General features: G+C 35.7%; 3 protein-coding genes across 3 annotated transcripts; 1 reads left to right on the forward strand and 2 right to left on the reverse strand.

The window, feature by feature from the left end:
- Positions 1-10,580: 10,580 nt before the first annotated feature.
- On the reverse strand, positions 10,581-13,123 carry LOC110621508 (glycine-rich cell wall structural protein 1). The gene is made up of 2 exons (XM_021765788.1): positions 12,844-13,123; positions 10,581-10,870 (listed from the first exon to the last, which is right to left on the reverse strand). The coding sequence occupies exons 1-2, from the start codon at positions 13,121-13,123 to the stop codon at positions 10,581-10,583; spliced, it is 570 nt and encodes a 189-aa protein (XP_021621480.1).
- Positions 13,124-15,196: 2,073 nt separating this feature from the next.
- On the reverse strand, positions 15,197-15,595 carry LOC110621507 (glycine-rich cell wall structural protein 1.0). Its single transcript, XM_021765787.1, has one exon. The coding sequence runs from the start codon at positions 15,593-15,595 to the stop codon at positions 15,197-15,199; it is 399 nt and encodes a 132-aa protein (XP_021621479.1).
- A 4,663-nt stretch (positions 15,596-20,258) lies between these two features.
- On the forward strand, positions 20,259-21,261 carry LOC110621751 (protein MIZU-KUSSEI 1). The gene has a single exon (XM_021766036.2). The coding sequence runs from the start codon at positions 20,259-20,261 to the stop codon at positions 20,979-20,981; it is 723 nt and encodes a 240-aa protein (XP_021621728.1). The 3' UTR covers positions 20,982-21,261.
- The last annotated feature ends 4,228 nt before the right edge of the window (positions 21,262-25,489 follow it).

A 25,489-nucleotide genomic window follows, 5' to 3' on the forward strand; every position in this document is an offset into this window, starting at 1 on the left:
GACGGCGAAAAGCTCACCTTGGCCGAAAATGGGGAAAAGCTCGCCCGTTTTCGGCTAAGGGACCCTTTTATAGTGGCTGTCCAGGCCACGTTCGGGGGCCGAATGTGCCTCCGCATGCATGCCATGTTCGGCGGCCGAACTTGAGGTTCGGCGGCCGAACCTGGACTTCCCTCACTTATGCCTTCGGGGGCCTAAGGCTCCCCCGAAATGCATGCATGTTCGGTGGCCGAACTTTGAGTTTCGGCGGCCGAACCTGAGCTTTCCTCCAAGGTTGTTTTCATGCAAAAACTCATTTCCTCTTTACTTAAAATCATCAAAAACATTAAAACATTTCATGAAAACATGGTTTTACCCATCTAGAGGTCTCCGACATCCGAGATTCCACCGGACGGTAGGAATTCCGATACCGGAGTCTAGCCGGGTATTACATTCTCCCCCCCTTAAGAACATTCGTCCCCGAATGTTCCTCAACTAACACATAGCATGGCATACACATATCATACACATAAAACACATGAAACATATAAGAAACTAACCTTAGAAAAGATAAGGGTATTGCTAGAGCATGGACTCCCGTGTCTCCCAGGTGCACTCTTCCATATTGTGGTGGTTCCATAAGACTTTCACCATTGGGATTTCCTTGCTTCTTAACTTTCTGATCTGGGTGTCTATGATCCGCACTGGCTGCTCAACATAGGTGAGATCCTCTTGGATCTCCACATCAGGCTCACTAAGAACCTTGCCCGGATCTGACACAAATTTCCTCAACATTGAAACATGGAAAACCGGATGGATTCTTGCCATTGAAGCAGGCAAATCTAGCTTGTACGACACATTCCCAATCTTCTGCAAAATTTCAAAGGGTCCGATGTATCGTGGAGCTAGTTTACCTTTCTTCCCAAAGCGAACCACTCCTTTCATTGGGGACACCTTAAGCAATACCAGATCCCCCTCCTGAAACTCTACCTGTCTTCTGCAGATGTCTGCATAACTCTTCTGTCTGCTTGCAGCAGTCTTGATTCTCTCTCTGATTATGGGTACCACCCTGCTGGTGATCTCTACAAGCTCAGGCCCTGCCAAGGCCTTTTCTCCCACTTCCTCCCAACAAACAGGTGACCTGCACTTCCTCCCATATAAAACTTCATATGGAGCCATCCCAATGCTAGCATGATGGCTGTTATTGTAGGCAAACTCCACCAAAGGTAGATGCTGCCTCCAAGAACCGCCAAAGTCCAGTACACACATTCTAAGCATATCCTCGATAGTCTGGATGGTCCTTTCGGACTGTCCGTCCGTCTGGGGGTGAAAGGCAGTACTGAAATCCAATCTAGTACCCATGGCATTCTGCAGACTCCGCCAAAACCTAGAGGTGAACTGGGGCCCTCTATCCGACACTATCGGAACCGGAACCCCATGCAGCCTGACGATCTCATCCACATATACCTGCGCCAACTTGTCCATAGAGTAGCCACTCCTGACAGGGATGAAGTGAGCAGATTTGGTGAGTCTGTCCACAATCACCCATATGGAGTCCAATCTGTTGGACGCTGCCGGTAACCCCACTACGAAGTCCATAGCTATATTCTCCCATTTCCACTCTGGAATAGGTAGCGGGTTAAGCATTCCAGCCGGCTTCTGATGTTCCAGCTTCACCCTCTGACACACTTCACAGGCTGACACAAACTGTGCCACTTCTTTCTTCATCGCTGGCCACCAATAAACTTTCTTCAAATCTTGATACATCTTGGTGGCTCCGGGGTGAACGCTGTATCTTGCATTATGAGCCTCCCTCATAATGTCTCCTTTTAGCCCTATGTCATCTGGTACACACAATCGACTCCCATAGCGGAGGATCCCCTTACAGTCAAATCTGAACTCACTGTCCTTGCCTGACTGAACAGTCCTGGCAATCTTCACTAACTCTGGGTCCTCATGCTGTTTCTGAGCCACTTGCTCCAGAAACACAGGCGTCACTCTCATCTGGGCCACTAAAGCACCGGTACCAGACAACTCCAACTGTAGACCTTCATCAATGAGCTTGTAAAACTCCTTCACCACTGGTCTCCTCTCTGCCGTGATGTGGGATAGACTGCCTAGTGACTTCCGGCTTAGGGCGTCTGCCACGACATTCGCCTTACCCGGATGATACTGAATCTTGCAATCATAGTCACTCAGCAGCTCCACCCATCTCCTCTGTCTCAAGTTCAAATCTCTTTGACTCAGGATGTACTGCAGGCTTTTATGATCTGTGAAGATCTCACATTTTACCCCATAGAGGTAGTGCCTCCACATCTTGAGTGCAAAGATTACCGCTGCCATCTCAAGGTCATGTGTGGGGTAATTCAACTCATGCTTCTTCAGCTGCCTAGAAGCATAAGCAATCACCCTCTCATTCTGCATCAGCACACAACCCAGTCCCACACGGGACGCATCACAAAAGACTGTAAAGTCCTCATCACTAGATGGCAGAGCTAAAACTGGTGCTGAAGTCAACCTCTTCTTAAGCTCTTCGAAACTCTCTTCGCACTGGTTGGTCCACAGAAACTTCTGATTCTTCCTGGTTAGTCTGGTCAGAGGAGCTTCTATTTTCGAGAAGTCCTGAATGAACCTCCTGTAGTAACCTGCCAAACCCAAGAAACTCCTGATCTCCGTCACTGAAGTGGGTCTAGGCCAGTTAGCCACAGTTTCTGTCTTCTTGGGGTCTACCTCTATACCATTTTCTGTCACCACATGCCCCAAGAATGAAATGCTCCTCAGCCAGAACTCACACTTAGAGAACTTGGCATACAAGCCATGTTCCCTCAAGGTCTGCAAAACCAACCGCAGATGATGGGCATGCTCCTCTGCATTCCTGGAATACACTAAGATATCATCTATGAAGACAATAACGAAGTGATCCAGGTACTGGCTAAACACTCTGTTCATGAGATCCATGAATGCTGCAGGGGCGTTAGTTAACCCGAACGGCATTACAAGGAACTCAAAATGCCCATATCTGGTCCTGAAAGCCGTCTTTGGCACATCCTCATCACTGATCCTCAGCTGATGGTACCCGGATCTCAGATCTATTTTGGAGAAACAACCCGCTCCTGCTAGCTGGTCGAATAGATCGTCGATCCTTGGCAAAGGGTACTTGTTCTTGGTAGTGACTTTGTTCAACTGTCTGTAGTCGATACAAAGTCTAAGGGACCCATCCTTCTTTCTGACAAACAAGACTGGAGCACCCCAGGGTGAGGTACTCGGTCGGATGAAGCCCTTGTCTACCAGCTCTTGCAACTGTTCTTTCAATTCCTTCAACTCGGCTGGAGCCATCCTGTAGGGAGGGATAGAGATCGGTCGGGTTCCAGGCATCAATTCTATCTCGAACTCTATCTCCCTAGAAGGTGGTAAACCTGGTAGTTCGTCTGGGAACACATCTAAGAACTCTCTAACCACTGGCACCGAGGCGGGCTCTCTAACCTGACTGCTAAGCTCTCTCACATGAGCCAAATACCCCTGACATCCCCTCCTAAGCAACCTACGAGCCTGAAGAGCTGATATCAGACCTCTAGGTGTACCCCTCCTGTCTCCTCTGAAGACAACCTCAGACCCATCCTGACCTCTGAACCTGACTACCTTGTCCCTGCAGTCCAAGGTAGCACCATGGGTAGATAACCAGTCCATCCTTAGAATGACGTCAAAATCTGTCAAGTCTAGAACCACAAGGTCGGCGGACAAGCATCTTCCCTCAACAAACACAAGACTACACTGGCAGACTGACTCTGCCACTAATGGATCACACTTGGGTCCACTGACCCAGAGAGGACACTCTAACTCAGAGATCATCAACCCTAACCTCTGGACGGCTCTCAGAGCAATAAAAGAATGAGATGCACCAGGGTCCATCAAGGCATACACATCTGAACAACCAATGACTAAGTTACCTGCCACCACGGTGTTAGATGTATCTGCCTCCTGCTGAGTCATCGTGAAGATCCGTGCTGGAGCTGATGGACCTTCACCTCTGAAACCCGCTGAAGAAGAGGCTGCCCCTCTCCCTCTGCCTCTGCCACTGGCCTGAGTCATGGCTGGAGCTGCTGGCTGTGCTACACTACCTGAAGCTGTCTACTAGGACTGTGCCATCGGGGCTGCTCTTAGACATTCTCGAGACATATGCCCCTCCTGACCACATCTGTAACAGGTCGTCGTCCCAAACCAACATACTCCTCTGTGTGGCTTACCACACCTTGCACAAACTGCATTATCCGCACCAGAGCTTGAGCCACTCCCCAGTCCCAGACTGGACTTAACCTTGTTCCAGAACTTGTTCTTCTTAGACTTCCTGGGACCTCTGTCCCACTTCTTACTACCTGAGGTTGCTACACTCATTGAAGAAGAGCCTGGGGTCTTAGAACTAGAAGGCTGTGCCACTGACTGTTTAACTGACCCTTGAACGATGGCACTGGCCTCCATTTTCCGAGCCATATCCACTATGGCATGGAAGCTCTCCCTATCTGCTGACTGGATCAAGGAGGAATATCTGGAGTGGAGTTTCATGATATACCTCCTTGACCTTTTCTGGTCTGAGTCAAGGCTTTGCCCTGCAAAAAGGCAACAGCTCCAAAAATCTGTCCGTGAACTCCTCTACACCCATCTCATCAGTCTGCCTCAACTGCTCAAACTCTATCATCTTCAGCTCCCTTGAACTATCTGGGAAAGCCCATCCTGCAAACTCGTTTGCAAACTCCTCCCAAGACATGCTATCCACTTTCGGGTTCACATAATTCTTGAACCACTCTCGTGCCTTCTTGCACTTAAGTGTGAACCCAGCCATCTGAATGGCTCTACTATCATCAGCCCCAATCTCATCTGTGATCACCTTGACCCTCTCAAGATACACAAACGGGTCATCCCCTTTTTCATACTGAGGAGCACCCAACTTCATGTAGTCAGTCATCTTGGCCTTGCTCCCACTAGCTGAGCTAGGTCTAGGAGGTTGGGTAACTGGGGCTGCTGGTTCTGCTGGAGGAGGAGGAGGTGCAGCATCCCCTGGGGTAGGGTTTGCTGGGTTTGGATAGTAAGGTGGAGGTGGATACATTGGGTACTGTGAATATGGTGGGTAGTAGGGTGGGTATGGCATCTGTGTGGGATAAGGGCTAAAACTGTGGTAGTCCGATGTGCCTCCCATCGAATACTCAGGGTTTTGTGAGAAGGGTGGGTAGTAGGGTGGCTGAACAAATCCCGAGGCCTGAGTGCCTCCTTGGAATTCTCCCATTCCTTCTTCTGACATACTGACTCCCAGACTGCCATCCCTCCTCTGCTCTACATCCATATCATCCCCCATGTCCTCTGACGCTCCTCCCTGAACTGTTCCTCGGACTGATCTGCTTCTACCCAGATCCAAAGACCTTCTAGGGTCTCTTACTGCTCTTTCTCGGCTAGACCTACTAGACATTGCCCTAGGCAATGCTGGAGGACGGGCGCTCGTGCCCTCATCCTCAGGTGGTACTCCAGTCAATCTTACTGATCGACGAGTTCCTCTCATCCTGTTTTTCTGAAAAACAGTACACATCACATAAACATTAGCATCATATGGTTCATGTGGGCACACATGAACCCGCATCACACATCATAGCATATCATTCATATCATAACATTTCACATCATCATGTAAGACAGGACTACACATCCTATCCTAGTGGACATGATCTTTCCTACTGTGCTTGACCTTCTATAACATCTATGAGCCCGACACTCTAGGTCCGACCATATGAACCTAGGGTTCTGATACCATTCTGTAACGATCCGAAAATCGGACCGCTACCGGCGCTAGGATCCGGGTCGACTTAAGGCCGCCGGGACCCGTAGCAAGCCTAACATACATCCTGTGAACCTGATTAATCCCATACATGATCAACAACATACATAAAAATTAAAACTTTTCCTTTTCAACATACACCAAACTCAACCTGTGCATGCACTATTCATAAACATAACTTAAACATTAATCCCTCTGTGGGATCTCATCAAAGCCCCCAATGGGTGGCATAACAAGAGTTGAGTTGGCTAAACATGGACATCAATAACATTAAGATCATGTTTCAAAAGGGATTACATTAAACTATGGTCAAGCACACTTCTAACCTCAATATCATTACATTACATATCTATACATCATTATACAATCTGTCATGTCCACACTCTAACTATTACATACATATGACTTCATTACTCTTCTTGACTTCTCTGTCTAACCCGTACCTGCAAACCTGGGGAATTTGGGAGAGGGGTGAGCTACTAGAGCCCAGTGAGCATAATCATAAAGTATTTAAAACACATGCTATCATGGAATGCATCACATCACAACTAATCATATCAAGGATGAACTTGTCACCATTTAGCCCTCTACATAATCCAATCATGCCAGGGGCGTAGTGCAGGCCACACCTGGTCTTTCTCTTATACATAACATAACATAACATACATAATCCATGATGCCGGGGGCGTAGTGCAGGCCACATCCGGTCTTTCTCTTACATAGTGCCAGGGGCATAGTGCAGGCCACACCTGGACTTCCATATCATATCATCATGTCATAACATATGAGGGCTAATGGATCATTCAATATTCATCTACATCAACAACATATTATGCAATGCAACATATTCGTGATTTTTAATGCAAGCATCCTAGAATATCACATGGCATCCGTGATGCATGAACATGCTCAAAACTGATTTATTTATTTATTTAAAAGCATAAGAGTCATTCCACTCACCTCTGGCTAGCTCTGACACTGACTGAAGTAGCTGACTCACTGCTGAGGTCCTCGGTTCCTCGGGTCCAAACCTACACAGGTGGACTCAAATGAGGGACCAACATACTAGAACATAACTCTAAAACATCCCCCAAAAACCCCCTAAAACACCTTAAAATAATCATGCGAAAACATGCAAAGGAAGGCTGGACAGGGCAGGTTCGGCGGCACCTTCGGCGGCCGAAAGTCCATCCAGAGCCGAAACCCAGGCAGGTTCGGCGGCACCTTCAGCGGCCGAAAGTCCCAGACAGAGACGAAAGTCTCTTTTCGGGGGCAACTTCGGCAGCTGAAAGGCCTGCCTCCCCAGCCATGTTCGGCGGCCGAAAGTTCCTTCGGCTGCCGAACCTGGTTTCTGCCAAAGGGCAGAAACTTGGCTCCTTTATGCACATTTGCCTCCCAAATCTTTCAATCATGCATATAGTTCAACCAAAACATGCATACAAGCTCCTAGGGGTCTCAAACTACCTTAAACCCCAACTACAACACACAACAACAACACAAAACAACATACATTGCTCAAAGCATAACATTAACTCAAAAATCTAACTATGAGCTAAACATGCATTCTACCCCATAGATCTTGCATAAAACTTACTTTAAACATAAAATGAGCTTAAGATCGGCTCTTACCTCTTGAAGATCGAGAGGGAGACGTCCTAAACTCGGAGGTGGGAGATGTTGAGTTCTTGAACCTCAAAGCTCCAAAACTTTGCTCAAAAGCTCAAATCTTCAAAACAAAGTTAAAACAGATGAAAAACTTGAAAGATCTAGAGGAAAAACATCAAAGATCGGTGAGGGACGGCGAAAAGCTTACCTTGGCCGAAAATGGGGAAAAGCTCGCCCGTTTTCGGCTAAGGGACCCTTTTATAGTGGCTGTCCAGGCCACGTTCGGGGGCCGAATGTGCCTCCGCATGCATGCCATGTTCGGCGGCCGAACTTGAGGTTCGGCGGCCGAACTTGAGGTTCGGCGGCCGAACCTGGACTTCCCTCACTTATGCCTTCGGGGGCCTAAGGCTCCCCCGAAATGCATGCATGTTCGGCGGCCGAACTTTGAATTTCGGCGGCCGAATCTGAGCTTTCCTCCAAGGTTGTTTTCATGCAAAAACTCATTTCCTCTTTACTTAAAATCATCAAAAACATTAAAACATTTCATGAAAACATGGTTTTACCCATCTAGAGGTCTCCGACATCCGAGATTCCACCGGACGGTAGGAATTCCGATACCGGAATATAGCCGGGTATTACACTTTATATTCAGCCTCTTTTGTCTTTGCCGAGCAGCGGAGGTCTCCTCCTCTTCTCCGGTTATGGGTTTTACTTTCTCCATCATTAAGAGAATGTAACTTTTTTATTTTTTTGATTTTTATTGGCAGCTCAAAACATGAACAAAGAGAGTCTCCTTAAGATATGCTTCTCCCTTCTATGTTGGGTTTAGCTTTAGGCTTGTGGGTTTTATGCTTTTTGCAGGTGGAAGATTCAGATTAAAATAGTATTTTTGTCTTTCTCTTCCCTTGCATGCAGGTTCAAGCCCTCAATATTTGTTGTCAACGCTGATGAAAAGCCAAGTTTTTATGGAAACGATGGGATCTGATTTTTATTAGGTCTAGTAAATCTGGCGACATTACCGATGCTATGCTTTGAGGCATTTAGTCTCTGAAGGGCTAAGTGTGCTAAGGTGCTCTGCCATCCCACCAGTTCTACTCCCCTTAGCCCCAGATCTAGCTTGTGGTGGTCTCTATATCTCCATCGTTTTGAAGCTCTTGACCAACCAAGCTCCTACTGTTTTCTATTTGTGAAATCTGTATTATCTCAGATTCCTTTTGGCATGTAGCGATTTCCTCTGAAGGAACTTGGAAGTGAAGACGGCAACAACAAAAGCAGCAACGACAACATATAACTCTATTGTTTTTTTTTTTTTTCCTCTTTCTAGTAGCTAGGGTTTTTATGTTGCATCTATGGACATTTTCTGTTTCTTTTGAGTTAGTTTAGAGTTTCTTTATTTTGAGACTATGAGTTGGATTGTTCATTTATATTTATTTTTAATATTTTTAGGCCTGTAATGAATTAATTTTATTCCTAATAAAAAAAATGCATTGTGTTACTACAATCTATTACTAGTTGGCGAAGCTTTGATGGCAAGTTGCCAATATATCGCACAAAATCATCTGGGTTATATAAATTTTTCTCCCTATGATTCACAAATATTTCACATCCCCAAAAAGAAATATATATATATGGCTTCGTCAACATTTTCAACTAATAGATTTTGATCGGTAGCTAACATTAACACAAAACTTTAAATTAGCATAAAATTAATAAAATTAAAATAGGGGTAATTACTTAAAAAAGTCAAATATTTACATTATTTTTTATTTTAATTTAAAATTTAAAATTTTAAATAAATTGATCCAACATTTATCTTTCACTTTAATTTTTGATAAAATTTGAGAAATTAAAATGTGAAAATCTAAATGATATACTACATATTATATTTTACCCATCTAAATTCTCACATTTTAATTTTTAAAATTGATTAAAATTATATTAAAATATAAATATTAAGCTAATTCATCTAAAATATAAACTTTTGAATTAAAATATAAATATAAAATTATTCAAATATTGAGTTTCTTAGACCTGATTATTTAAAATAATGCAACATTACCACTTTACTGATTTAGATTCTATTTTCTCTCTAATAGCTAGTGCGAAGAAAACTACTAATTAATTTGATTTTTTTTCTCTATTCATTATTTGGTTAAGAATGCAGTAGAGATTTTTTGAACGATTTTAATAACTATATTTTCATTATCCAAAATTAAAACGTTAAAATATAAAAGTAAATTTGTGAAAAGATTTAAATTATTTTATTCAAAATAGAAAAAAAGAACTTAGATATAAATGTTAATTGACAAATGGTTTGGATTTTTTTATTAAATAAGTAAAAAAATAACTAATTTAAAAATAATAAGGAAAAGGTTTATGAGATGACATGCTGTAAATTTTAAATTGATTTGAGTTCATCGTTAAAATTGTAATATATTTTAAAATTTTAATTTAATTGTTCAAAATTTAAAAGTTAATATTTAAAATTGTAATATATTTTAAAATTTTAATTTAATTGTTCAAAATTTAAAAGTTAATATTTAAAATTGTAATATATTTTAAAATTTTAATTTAATTGTTCAAAATTTAAAATTATAAATATTAATGTGAATTGCACTTGCAGTCATAGCTTACGGTGAGTTTATTAGCCTAACTCCTTGTAACTTTATAAAAAAAAAATATTAAAAATATTAAAACTTATTAAATGTAAATTTATAACAGAGATGAAATCATGTTAAATTTTATAAAAATTTATTTGAATTTTTTTTATTAAAAATATTAAAATTTTGAAATAAAAATTTTTATATTTTAAATTACTTTTATTATTTCAAATAAAATATTTATTTTTTTAACTTACTTAATGTAAATTTTAATAGAAGTGAAATCATGTCTTATTTTTATTTGAATTTTTTTTTATAAAATAAATTATGTTAAATATAAGATAAAAATTCAGTGTAATATTAAAAAAAACTAAGGAAAGATGAACGCTTCATATTTTTGAGAAAAAAACCATCCATATATACACAATAACACATTAACACTAAATCAAATAAAGGCATCGTAAAAGGACCTAAATTGTACATCATCTGTAAATTTGCATTATCTTTTCTCCGGAGACCTGGCAAGCATTCAGCATTCACTCAACATCCAAGCAACATGTTCGGCGTATAGTCAGCAATCAAAAGCCGCCGCCGCCGCCACCTCCTCCTCCAACACCACCACCGCCAGAATCACAGCCACCGCCACCTCCACCACCACCACCAGAATCAAAGCCACCACCTCCTCCACCCCCAAAATCAGACCCAGCTCCACCACCTCCACCAAAGGTATCCCATCCCCCACCATTGAAATCTACTGTGTCTCCAACCCCATCAGTGCCACCACCTTCAATATCACCGCCATGTCCACCATTACTATGAAATCCGCCGCCATGTCCACCATTACTATGAAATCCGCCCCCATGTGTGGCTGCCAAGTTTGCATGTCTGAGCAAAGCAAAAATGGCGAACAAGGCCACAAATGAACACCAAACTATGATTATAATCAGCCAAGTTTGCATTTTTCTTTGTTAACAAATTCTCCTTGCAACATAAAACTATATATATATAGTTATCCCTTTTGGCTTTATCCCATGAAAATTCAAATGGCTAAGTCTAACACGGATTTTTCAGTTTAACGAGTCTTTGTACTCCTCGTCTGCATATATAGCTGACTTCGTCATATTTTCCAGAGATGCTTGCGTCTAATCTTCAACTTCAACTTTCATACGTATAAGTTGAATTCAAGAATTTTAGCAAGGATGGATACTTAATGCAGATTGCCAGAGATGAGAGTATTCCCACACTTCAAGAATCAAGAATCAAGGTGGGATTCATTGCGCGTCCATCTCTCTGGGCGGTGCGGTGGCCGTTGGTTCTGACTTTTCAATTTATTACGTCCAAACAGCGGCGTCCTTGTCGTTTAGCTTTTGGTTGACTTGACCTTGTTCCGTAGTTTTACGGTTGCTTCACTGAAATTCTGTTGACGATGACTCGCACGATTTTTTTTTTTTTTAAAGAAAAATTTTAATTTGATTTTGGTTTTTACAGATTAAGTCTACTTTGATAATGATTTAGTTTTTTTTAATAATTGTTTAAAGATTGTCCATTGTTTCACTTTGATTATGATTTAAACTAAATGATTTTGATTATATATTATTTAATTAATACGTTTTGATAATATTTTATATTCAAAATTTACTTTTAACCATAATCTATCTTTGCATTATAAATTTATTTTATAAAAAATATAAAAAAATAAAATAACATTTTTTAGAAAATAAAATAATCAACTGTTTATGAGCTATGGAGATAATCTTATGTCTCTAGATTAAAATTGGTATTGTAAATTATAATTATCTACAGAATTGTAATAGTGAGGAATAATTTTAGTTGTTTGCTGTTCAAAGTTCACACCATCTATTTTCTTAATAATAATTATTTCAGTAAGATAATGATTAGAGAATTTAAAAGATATTATAACATTAAGCTTTCTAAAATTTAGTGAACTGTCAGCTCCAAACCCACTAATCTTCGAATTTGATTTGATACCAATTAATCCAAATTAAAGAAAAAAAAAAGCTTAACCATATAAGTGGTTTCTTTTATATTTGCTATCTAATTTACAAATTTTATTATATATAAGAAATTTCAAACCTAGCTAGTTCAAGATGGAAAGATGGGGTGTAAGAGAAGTGATTTCTTTGCTTCTATATTTTAATTAATCAATGTTTTAATATAGAAGTAACGATGGAAAAGAAACATGAATTTTTTCAGGATTTATGCTCATTAAAATTATAATACATTAAAATAATGCTTAATCAATTTAATAAATGGCTTCATGGTAAAGAAAAATGTTTGCAATTATTTCTAAAACCTTTTAATTTTAATAATTTTATCAAGATTTCAAAAGTTCAATTTATTGAATTGTCAAAAATGGAATTTGAATTTCGTTTTAAGTTATTAATTTTTATAGGTATAACTTTTAAAAATTAAATAAATTATAAATTATTTAAATTAAAAAATAAAATTATTTTAAATCAATCCAACCAGAACTGATGAATCAGTCATAAGCCTACAAAAGCATTAACGTTGACTAACCGTAAACTAAATATGAAAAATATGAAAATAAAAGTCCTTTTATAAGTTAAGTTTTCCTTTTTTTTTCGAATTTTATAAAGATTAAATTACTCTAATAATAATAAAAAAATTTTTAAACGAGATTGAAGGAGTATAACACCTATCATTAAATTAAATCTTTTAAAATGTCTCACACTCAACAAGTAGGCCTGATCATATTTCTTAATTACAGCCGAATTATAACTGATCAAGAATACATAAATATGTTTACAAACAGTAGAAAATAAACTTATTGCAAGTAGGTCAACGCTCAGCATCCTCTACCGCCCCCACAACCTCCACCACCACAACCTCCACCGCCCCCGCCACCGTCACAAGCACTACTTCCTCCGCCACAAGTGCTGCCACAGGAATCAGTGGCTGCAGCAGTTCCAGCTATCATATTAGTCATAATTACCATCCCACCATCTTTGTTGCTACTGTAATCGCCTTTGCCCGCTCCACTGCGATAAGCTTTATTGGTAGGGTAAGCACCTCCAGGGGCAGCAGGTCTTTGATATTTGTTTTCTTTCTTTTTATGGCGACGCTTGCCAAAACACCCCATAACTACTAGAGACCAAAGCTGTTACAGAGCTCGTAGATTTCTTTGTTTTCTGGGAAGTATATGCCTCTTGGTTCTTGTCATTGCATCCTTATTTATATCCATAACCACACGCTTAAGGATAACATATACTATTCAAACTTGGGTTTTGGACGGTTGAAGTAGTCAACCTTAATGAAATTGCATATGTATTATTGAGAAGTTGACAAGTTTTGCCTGTACTGCTGAGGAAGTTTCACTTCCATCAGAAAACTTCATTTACAAGTAAAAACATACAGCGGACAATAAGTATGTACAATTTATCGACAAGAGATTCGCCAAGTTGAACTTTCAAAATTGTTATAAATAAACTCTACGCCGTTTAGGGATTGCACATTGCAATTGGATGTTGAATTCTGTGGAGGATCCATATGGCCTTCGTCTAAATATAATTAATAATGGAAGCCTAACACAATCATAGAAGCTTCCAGAGATGTTTCTTCTTATGTGAGATATTCATGGGTGGTGTATAAATTGTAGTATACACTTGATAATATCATATATATAAGTATGAATTGAGATCGTTTTTATGAGATTGTGGTATAATCTCTAGAGTATTTATAAACTATCAGGCGTGTGCGGGCTTATTTAGCGCAAAATAGCGTTAACAATAAGAATTGTGAAGTTTAATGTGATTGATAGATTTTAGCTTTAAAAAAAGGTATTTGATTCATAGAAGTAAGAATTTCACCAATTACTCTGTATGTTATATATTATCAGTTTAGGACTGGTTTATAGTTTAGAAGACACCAGATTCGAAACATTTTCACTCAAAATTTAAACTTATCAAAGAAAAATCTTTTGAAATATGTGAAAAATTATTGTAAAATTTTATATTTCAAAGTTTTTATCCCAAAAGATATAAACTTTTCCTTTGATTTATAAATATTGAACTCGTAAAGGGTGAGTAAAAGGAACAAGGCGATATATAAATATTGGACTTGTAAAGGGCAAGTAAGAGGAACAAGGCTCGTGCACATGGACTTGGATCGAAAAATCAATTTTAGTTCAAATCTATCTATTCGCCTCTGCGCATGCAAATAAATAGAGTTGCAAAATTTTTATTTTTTATTTATTTAATCTTTTAAATTTTATTTACAAATGGCTACTTTTATTGAATCAAAACCATTCTAAACAACTTTAATATTTCTATTGATTTTTCTAAACAGCTCTAAGATCTCTTTTTTGCAATTATAAACTTTATTTTCACAATTCAGAGATATTATTATCTTCCTCTGCTCTCCTGCTCTCCTATTCCTTGCTGGATTACATTAATATCTTACTATTCTGATTCTAAATTCTTTCAAAAAAGTCCGATTAATTCTTGAGATTATCAAATAAATTTTAAAATCGGTGCAAAAAACGTAGTTCCATTTATAACACTATTAACTAATAGTATTTAATTTGTTAGCAATTAATCCAAATAAATTAGTGCTTAACTTTATTAGTGGCTTCTTTTATTTGCTCCAATTTAAAAATTTTATTATATATAAGAAATCCAAACCTAACTAGCTAGTTCAAGATAGAGTGTAAGAAAAAACAATTTCTTTGCTTCTATACCTTAATTAATTAATAAATGTTTTAATATAGAAGTAATGATTGACAAAATGAATTTTTCAGGATTTATGCTCATTAAAATTTTAATATATTAAAATAATGCTTAATCAATTTAATAAATGGCTTCATGGTAAAGAAAATGTTTGAAATTATGTCTACAACCTTTTAATTTTTATAATTTTATCAAGATTTCGAAAGTTATCAATAATTCAATTTGATTGCACATATATGTTATTTATATTGTTTTCGTTTTAAGTTATTAATTTTTCATTAATATTTTTAAATATTAAATAAATTATAATTATTTAAATTAAAAAATTGAATTATTTTAAAATTGTAAATTACTCCAAATAATAATAAAATTTAAAGTGTCTAACACTGAAATACAGGCCTGAACATATTCTTACAATCGGATTATAACTAATCAAGAATACATACTAATAAATTCACAAACAGTAGGAAATAAACTTAGGTCAACGCTCAACATCCACCGCCGCCGCCACCACCACAACCTCCACCACCGCCGCCGCCACCACAACCTCCACCCCCGCCGCCACAAGTGCTGTCACTGGAAACAGTGGCTGCAGCTGCAGCTGCAGTTTCAGCCATTATATTAGTCATAATTACCATCCCACCATCTTTGTTGCCACTGTCATTGCCTTTGCCCGCTCCACTGCGATAACCTTTATTGGCAGGGTAAGCACCTCCAGTGGCAAGAGCAGGTCTTTGATGTTTGTTTTCTTTCTTTTTATGGCGACGCTTGCCAAAACACCCCATAATTACCAGAAACCAAAGCTGTGACAGAGCTCGTAGATTTCTTTGTTTTCTGGGAAGTATATGCCTCTTGGTTCTTGTCATTGCATCCTTATTTATATCCATAACCACACGCTTAAGGATAACATATACTATTCAAACTTGGGTTTTGGACGGTTGAAGTAATCAACCTTAATGAAATTGCACATGTATTATTGAGAAGTTGACAAGTTTTGCCTGTACTGCTGAGGAAGTTTCACTTCCATCAGAAAACTTCATTTACAAGTAAAAGATACGGCGGCCAATAAGTATGTACAATTTATCGACAAGAACCATATGGCCTTCGTCTAAACATAATTAATAATGGAAGCCTAACACAATCATAGATGTCCTTTTCTTTGGCTCACAATTGCACTAACATGATCTTTGGGTCATAATTATATTTATTTTATCCTTTTCAATAATTATAATTTTGTGAAATTTAATTTTAAATTAAAGTTAAAATATTTTAATTTTTTTTTAGCTCATAAAACTTAATTACATGATTTTCAATATTATGAATTATAATGAAAACATAAATATTTAATGACTTATGATGGATTAAATTAAAACTATTATTTTTGTTATTTTTCTATATTAATAAAAATTTAATTTCTATAATTATTTAATTATTAAAAGAAGAAATAGTATAATTGCAAAAAGAGAATATAACTGAATTTAATCAATATTATTAAAATAAAAATATTTATTTAAAATACTAGTTCATTAATCAAATAAAATTTTAAAAATCATACTATAATTTATCATTAACACTTTCAAGTTTAGTTTTAATTTAGTCTCTTGAATATGTTAAAAAATATACAAATAAAATTTATCACATACGTTCTAGTAAATATATCTTATTTAAATAATAAGAAAGTTATATAAATAAATTTTTATATTATTTTATTTAATATATTTTAATTTAATTATTTAGCATATTTATTTTATAATTATTTTCTAATTTGATGAATGAGGATATATGCCTATAAAAAAAAAAAAAAAGAAATCATATTGTTTATCCAGAGCATCTTCCAGAACTACCGCTCAACAAAAACACTCCTTTTTATTGCGAGCCGAAAGGATTTCCAAAACTAAAGAGATACCATATTCCTTTTCCACCTGTAACTTAAAAACACACACTTTAGCATCACCACAACTTGCTTCAAGAAAGCTGTCAGGTTTTTTAATATTCAAAGAATAAAAATAATTAATTAATTTAAATAACCTCTCAAAACATCTCTCTTCTTCTATGTACAAACACAGGCTTCATCAGCATGCCAAAAAAACAAAAAAGTACAGCAAGGAATCGAACTTTGAGTAGAAGAAGGGATGAAAAAGATTAGACTGCATAGCCACCGTCACAAGAGCAGCTAGCGGTGCCGTTGTTGGGATCTCCATGCGGGGGAGGTTTAGTGCTGACACAGCAACACATGAGACCTATCAATAGCATGAAACCCCAAGCTGAGGCTATGGCTTGTGCCCAGTTCATGTAATGCTCCATCTCCAGATTTTCCTTTTATCTTTTCTCTCGATCGTCATCTAAGTACTCAGCAACAACAGAGCTGCTCATCACAAAATAAAGAGATCTGCCCGCCCTTTGCTCAAAAGCAATGATGCCACATGGGCTGAGCTTGAACCAGGCCGAAATAACATGGTCCAGCCTGTCATTTTAGTAGCTACAGTAGGAGGAAGTTCTTGTTAAAGGTATTATACAATGATTAGATGAACAAATTCTCATTAATAAAAAATTAGAAAATACATTCATCCGATTAATTTTTTAAAATTTAATTTAATTTAATTAATATCTCATATTTAAAATTACTTTTAAAAAAATTAGAATATAATGTATATAGCTTTATTTTATTCATCATAATTAATAAAAAAATATATCTATTATATTAAACAAATTCTCCATATTAACCCTTTTCCTTTTCACACCTTTTATTTCCATGTTGTCCCTTTTAATTAGAACTTAGAATAAAAAAATTTCCAACTTTAAAATAATTACATATAGCTGAATCATGTATGTAATGGAATAATGCATAATTTGACTCATGATTTCATCTTAAATAATCAATCTACAACTTAATTTTTTATGATTAATATTTATTTAATATATAATTTTAACCGCTACATGTCAACTCAATAAAACATGAAGTTAGATGTATTTTTATTTTTTACAAATTTAATATTAATTGTTATGCTTTAACAAATTTCAGGGTTAAAATTAATTAATTAATTCTTATAATTTTTAAAACAAACTTAAATGTCCCTTATTATTTTCATATATAACCATTTAATCTTTCCGTTAAAAATTACTAACATAGTCTATTAATTTTAAAAGAAAAGTAATAAATACCCTCAAACATCCACAGATCCTTCCCATCTCCTCTCTTCCTTCCTCGCACTTCACCAAAACACTTAAGACTTTCATTTCTTCCTCAAGACCCATCCCGCCTATTCTCACCAAAATTGGTACAACCCACATTCCACAGCTCACTTTCTATTGTCTTGAAAAGAACAGATGGCATGACTAATCGGTAACTCAACTCGTAGAACCGTAACAACTTAGCCAATTGCACCTTCTACCACTAAATCCATCTTGATATCTTCATTGAGAGAGAGAGAGAGATTGAGTAATAAAGATAGGGCTTTCTCCTGAAGGATCAACTCCAGCATGTTGACACACTTGAGAAGTGGAAACGGCTCCAGACTTTGTTAGCAGGTGGCGAAGGGTATGGTCGAACTTAGTGAGTCTGGTGGGCTGGGAGAGCAATACGAGCTTGGAATTGAGAGGAGAAGATGGAGGAGTGTTTGATAAATGATACTCTTGAAAACTTTTCTTGATGTGTTGGCTTTCTTATTTTTCTTTCTTGTCAAATATAGGATTCTTGTGTTGGCTTTCTTATATTTTAATGATTGCATGTAAATAAATTTTAGCTCTGAAGACTTAATTGGTACTGATGGAATTAGTGCCCAATGAGTATTTGACAAAATGCTCAAGAGAGTGAAGTGTTCTAGATTTACAAGGTTAAGGAAGATGATGAAATTTTTTTTGATATTTATAATTATTCTCTCTTCTATGACAGCAATTTACAAGGTTAAGGAAGTGTTCTAGCTGATGTGCGTATATATAATTAAATTCTCAGTACGTACCCACACGCCACATCTCAAATTGTGGATATAAGCAAAGTGGGAAAAGCTCTTATTTGATGTTATTCTCTCCTAGCCAGCAATTTATTTACTTTTCCCTTTTTACATCTGCTACATGATTGTGTTAGTGCCATCAATTATGGTTTCATTTGGGCCTTGGTCATTTGGTGGTGTTTTTCAGGTGAGAGTTCAATGACTTTGTTACATCAACAAAGATGATGTTACTTTCGTAAAAAGAAACTATTATAACTAAACAACTAAATTAAATTTAAAAAATTAATGAGAAATTACAATATAAATTTTAAAATTTTATATTAAAAGTAAATTTATTTTATATTTATTATATGTAATACTGAAATAAATAAATATTCATTATAAATAAATTTATATTAAATAAAATATTATATGTAAATATCATATATTAAAATATTTTATAGAATATTTATACTCAATCTTATAAATTATAGATATATTTTAATATATGAAAAATTATATTTCATATTAAAATATTAAATAAAATAAACTATTATATATTTTAATCTATAAAGTCATTTTCTTAATAATCTCATAAAAGCTCATATCTCTTACTCACATCTCTCATAAATTATTTGAATTATACAATACTTTTCTCTCTTTATTTTACTTACCTATATAAGTTATTTGAATTATACAATACTTTTCTCTCTTTATTTTACTTACCTATATAACAAGTATATTTGTGATATATATTAATTTATTAAATAAAAATTATATTTCATATCAATAATATTAAATGAAATAAAATTTATATATTTTAATTTATAAATTTTTTTATAATTTAAAATTTTTATTAATCTACAAAATATATAAAAGTGAGACCGAAAAGTAAACAATGGAACTTTTCACACGTAAGATAAATCTTTCTTTCTTTCCTTTGTCAACAATGTTACTTTGTCAACAAATTAAACTTTTGAATGTTTTATTTTCACACGTAAGATAAATCTTTCTTTCTTTCCTTTGTTCTAGATTAATTCTTTTCCACATCTCTTTTTTATTGAGCTTGAATTTTGATGACTATTTATGAACTAACTTTGTGTTTTTGTTTAAATTGAGAGAAACGCAGACAGAATAAGGATTAATTATTTAAATCACCTATTATTAGCTTATTTCTATTTTCTTTTTCTTTCTATTCCTGCATTTTTAGTTTTCCTTCCTTCCCCTTGACAATTAATAATCCAAACAACGGATAAGTGATGAATGAATGCAGCAGAATAGAAACACAACTTCTGTTGGGAGTTGCAGTCAGCAAATATGTAATATTAGTAACTTCTTATTCAGAAAACAGAGAATACAGGCAGAAGGAAAGAGGGCCCCTGACTCTGTGTCTCAAACTCAGACTGCCTCCTATTGCCATATCATTCCACGTGTCATCTCATGACGAAACCAGCAAAATCTCAACGGCTATGTGCCCTTCCCGCCCTCTACTTAATTTGTCGTACACAATTCATCAGCTTCATCGCTTACCCATTCACCCTCCATTTGAAACTTACCTTTTTTATCCTCTCAATCTTCCACTCCCAAGAAACTCTTCTTCTATCCACCAAACCCAAATCCCATGACCAAGATCGACGCCCTCCGTCGACTCCTCCTCCCCTGTTTCTCTCCTTCCACTAACACCACCGCCACCAACCTCACCACCAAGAAACGCCTCAGCGCCTCCCTTCGAGATGATCTTCCTAACCCCACAACCAACCAAGAAACCCAGATTCAAGATCAAAACCAAGACTCAGCCTCCTCTGAATCAACCATCAAACCCAGCATTAATTTAGCCCCTTCACGTCCCAGCAAAACCATGGTCGTCGGTACCATTTTCGGCAACCGTCGCGGCCATGTGTGGTTCTGCATTCAACACGACCGACTCTCCATTAAACCTCTCCTCCTCCTTGAACTCTCAATGCCCACCAACCAGCTCGTCAAAGAAATGCAATGCGGACTCGTTCGGATAGCTCTTGAATGCGACCGATCCGACTTCAGTTCTTGCCCTCTCCGGTCTATTCCAGTTTGGACCATGTACTGCAACGGGAAGAGGGTTGGGTTTGCGCTGAGGAGGAAGGCAAATGACCAGAACCGTTCGATGTTAAAGACCATGAAATCAATGACAGTCGGGGCGGGTGTTATTCCATCCGGATTCGAGTCAATGGGTTCAGAGGAGATCATGTATATGAGAGCTAATTATGAGCACGTGGTGGGTAACGCTGATTCGGAATCGTTTCATTTGATTAACCCGGACGAGTGCCCTGGTCAAGAACTCAGTGTTTTCTTGATGAGGTCTGGATAATTTATAAAGCCTTCACAAGATCATTTCTTCAATATTTTGTAATTAGTGTCAGAAAATCAGGGTCTCGTTGTTTAAGGGCGACATGGGAAATTCTTTATCAAGAATTTTGATAATCAGGTGATCTTGATAAAGAGAGCTCATTTAATTATAATTGATGTAATTCTCTTGGCTAGCTACTTTGGTAGAATTGAAAGGTTGAAAATTTCATTCAATTTCTGAATCGGAAGATTCTGAATGAGTTGAAGATGCTTATTTTGACTGACCAGAAATTGATTTTCTTTTGTGGGTTATGATACATGAGTTCTTTTTTACCGTTCCAAGATTCCTCTGGTATAATTTATAATTATTATAATAGGTTGGGATGCATCTGATTCGAGAATGATGCCTTTCTTTTTCTGGTAGAAACCAGCACTGCGACACTGGGTGACACTACACCTTATTATCGACCAAAGTTTCTTTTCTTTTTTTTTTTTTTAATGGGATATGTTCCAGTGAAGGTCCTTTTCAGAAAGGAAAATGGGAATAATAAATGGAAAACTGGAAGGACTTGACAGCATGTGGAAGCTTTTTCCTGCCTGGTAAATGGATGGTGAGAGCCCTTCACAACCCACAAGACATCAGATTCAAAGTTCAATGGTCTTCAATGTTATGGAGTTTCAGACCGACCATTCTGTCTTTTTTTTTTTTTTTTTTTCTCTCTCTCTCTTGGGGAAGTCATGGACCACTTCAGTCACCACGTTATCTGACGTTCAATGTTGCAGGCAGCAAGCAAATGTGGTTGCAAAACACAACTCCTCTCTGTACGACCTCTGTATGAAATTATAATGATCTGAATAACCAATGAAACCAAGAGTTAATTTAATGATTTGTATGGTTTGCTTCAAAATTTACATGCTCAGGTTAATTGGATTAATAAGAATTTAGAGAATTATTGGCTCGTAGTAAAAATTAATGGAAATAGACGTGAGATAGAAATAAATAGATTCTATTTGATTTTTTCATAAAAAGTTTCACTTAGGTTGTGTTTTAGGTTCATAATGAAGTGGGTACATGCAAGTTTCTCTCAAGACAGGAAAGAAAAATAAAAGTTTGAGTCCTTGGTCACTAATCACAAGTTGTCCAACATCAACCAACTTGGCTAAGTGAATAACCAGGCCATGAGAATGAGGCCTGCCCCTTAGATATTTATCTGTGACAATTATTCTGATGTCAACAGCTTCTGATGCAACTGAAAGAGAAAAATGTTTAGGGACCCCGTAGAAAGAAAAATATAATGAATTGCTCCTATCTGGACCATCAGTTCAATTCTGTGGCCATTCAAACAAATTTATTAAACTCGACTAACATTCAAGCCAGCAACTTAAGACCTTGGGTTCTTCTGCAGATCTCTTCGTCTATTGGGTTTATATTGCTCAGAATTGTAAGGCATTATCAGTTTTGCTTCATTGATATCTGTTTTAATCAGCTATGCTTTTTCCTTCTTTTGGGTAAACAACCTGCCGGAGTGATGTTCTGTTTCTTCTTTGCTTAGACATTGGCTTAGTTTTTTCATGTAGGTTGATGTTTTTGGCTGATAGTAATCCATGTCCCAAATTGCGATTTTTTTTTTTTGGATTCTTTCGCATAACGTTTCAATTTATAAATTAAGTTTTTAAGATGATGCATTTTTCTTTTTGGTGAGAGGGGAGCCAAAGCTCAAATAAGACACCGGATTTTAATGACCAGGTTTATCACACTCTAGTATGGTCGACAAGCTGATAAGTAGTGAATGGTCGACAAGCTGATAAGTAGTGAATTCAATATGTGCAAGCCATCTAGACAAACCATCAGCAACTTTATTAGCCTTCCTGAAAGCATGTTTGAGTTCTAACTTACAATTTGCATTGAGTTTTTTTGTATCACTTCTACTACCGTTCTCAGCTCCAGAGGGGTCTCTCTTTTTTGTGGATGACTGCTGTTTCTTGGACAGCAACTGTTGATGAGGAGAGCTTTGAGGCTTGACTCCTCGGATTGGTTTGCTCCCTTAGTTATTTGGCTGTTAGCTCAATTTTCGAATCGTAAAGTAGAGTTTTCTTGCGTCCAATCCTGTTCATAGAAGAAAAATAAATTAGTTAAATCAATTCTCCGGCAACGACGCTAATTTTTTATTGTACAGTTGTCGAAATCAGTCAAAAATAACTTTTGTGGTTATCCACAATTTTACAACTGTAGATAGTGCTAAAAGGATCGAATCCACAGGGAATTGTTACTTACCTATTTTCCTTATCAAAACCAACTAAATAAACGGAAAATAAAGCAAAATGGGGGTTTTCAGATTGTTGAGCTAAACTAGAATTAAAAACAATAACGTAAAGCAAATAATAAAGTAAAGGGAATGCGATAACGAGAAAAGCCTAGTTGAAGAATTGGATCCACTTCAGTTGTTGGGATTGATTATTGACACTTATAATCTTTTATTTGACTCAATAAATTAGTTATGGGGCGGAAGACGTTTTTCACCACCATATTCCTCCTTAAGCATAGATTAACTAGGAAACGTTCTCTAATTAATCACTAATCAACAAGTTGCCAAGGAACGTCATTGGAGCTTTTAGCATCGTATAACTGTCAATTGCATTAAGCAATAGAGAGACCTAATTCTACCTACCCAAACGTATGGTGATCTTGCTAGATTATGCAATCTCCTTAATTTTTATATCAAGAATTACTTGTGTTTGAATAATTCAAGCAATTACGGACTTCAAACTATCCAAACTAACAAATTATTACTTTACAATCAGGAATCAATGGGCCATATTGATCTAAACAACAAAGCAACAATGTAATTCAGTATGAAATTACATAAATATTGATAAATAAAAGAAGAACATAATAAGTTCAGATCTCACAATCCATAAACAACTTGAAGTTTCACCTAATCTTCAATTAGAAAAAAGGGTTTCAGTCACTTATGACTGAAACTAACAAAAATAAAAGAAAGAAAACAAGAAAGAAGAAGAAGAAGGGCCGGTAGCAATGGCGCGCGACTGCTGATACAGTTTCTGCCGAAGATGAAGCTCCCCTTTTGCTGGTTTTGCTATCCTTTTTATAGCTGAATAGGTTGCCCTTTGTTTTTTGATTTGCTGGAGTTCTTTTCCTATTTGGGATTGAATTCTTGGAGGAGGCGAATAAGACTATTTTGAAAGTTGTAGAGGAGAATGTGTTATATCTACAGGATCTTTTTATGACTAATATAATAAATTATAAAAAGTTAATATTAAATAAACTTTTTTTTTTCATTTTTGCAACCGTAGCATATCTTTTTATAATTCTTCAATTAAATTTTATACTTTTATATTTATTTTAATTATATTTTTACATTAAATTTTCCGTTAGAAATTAGTGAAATTATCCACGTCATTATTACGTGACTTGCCACATCAATCAAGTTTAGGATATAATTTATTATAACTTAAAATGTTAAAATTTAATTGTAAATTTTTAAAATTGAACGTGTTATTGTAAAATTTTTTAAAGATTGGAGTTTTCTTTTCTCTTAAAAATAAAATTTTATAATATTAAAAATAATTTATATTATTATTATAAGTTTTTTTAATTTTATCAATGATTTAATATATCAATTTATTTTAATGTAATTTAAAATTAATTTACACCCTAATTTTTTTAAATTCATACTAATTTGTAAAAAGATGGAGTAAAATTGTAAAAAATGGAAAAAAAAAAAAGAGAAATGTTTTCAGTTATTTTATCTTTTTATAAAGGATGGAAAATTAGAGTATTGAATAAACTCTAAGGGTGTGTTTACTCTATTTTCCATTTTGTATTTTTGAAGAAAACTGTAATTTTTGTTTTTGTGAAAAATAAGTAAAAATTTGAAAAACATGCATGTTCAACCGTCAACAATAAAAATTCATTTTCAAATTTAAACTAATAAAAAATACTCATAAATTCTATAATTAAAAAGTAAATTATTGAAAAATTAACTAGTTTCACTAATAATTTTCTAATAATATAATTAATTTTAAATATTTTTAAAATAATTACTTTATTTGTAAATGTATATGTGAATATTATGAAAGAGTTATTATTTTCTATTTGAAAAGCAATTAGAAAATAAATTTATTTTATAAAGGAAAACCATGGACTGTTTTCTACATCATAGTTAAATGTTAGAAAACTAGAAAACAGTGTTGTATTTAGAAAATTGACATATGTAAATATAGAATTTCATATTTCAGATTAATTTTTCAAAAACTACTCCAATTTTCTCTAAGTGTACAAGTCTTAAATAATATTTAAGTAAATATATTCCCCATTATATTACGCTACGAAACGTATACAACTATAAATTATTTACAATTCATTTTTTTAAATAAATATATCATAAATAATTATCTACTTTTTAAATATAAATAAAATATATTTAATTAATTTTATTATATTTTTTACAGTACCCTTTAATTTTTATAATATAATATTAAATATATTTTTTTATAGTATAAATATTT

Source organism: Manihot esculenta, chromosome 8, assembly GCF_001659605.2.
Source record: "Manihot esculenta cultivar AM560-2 chromosome 8, M.esculenta_v8, whole genome shotgun sequence".
Classification (NCBI taxonomy): Eukaryota; Viridiplantae; Streptophyta; class Magnoliopsida; order Malpighiales; family Euphorbiaceae; genus Manihot; species Manihot esculenta.

Excerpts from the sequence above, each read along its gene's own strand:
- LOC110621508 (XM_021765788.1), bottom strand. The coding sequence starts at position 13,123 with ATGGGGTGTTTTGGCAAGCGTCGCCATAAAAAGAAAGAAAACAAATAT. Across the intron at positions 10,871-12,843 it reads TGGTGGAGGTTGTGGGGGCG|CCACACATGGGGGCGGATTT; the intron begins GTAGAGGATGCT and ends CAAACTTGGCAG.
- LOC110621507 (XM_021765787.1), bottom strand. The coding sequence starts at position 15,595 with ATGGATATAAATAAGGATGCAATGACAAGAACCAAGAGGCATATACTT.
- LOC110621751 (XM_021766036.2), top strand. The coding sequence starts at position 20,259 with ATGACCAAGATCGACGCCCTCCGTCGACTCCTCCTCCCCTGTTTCTCT.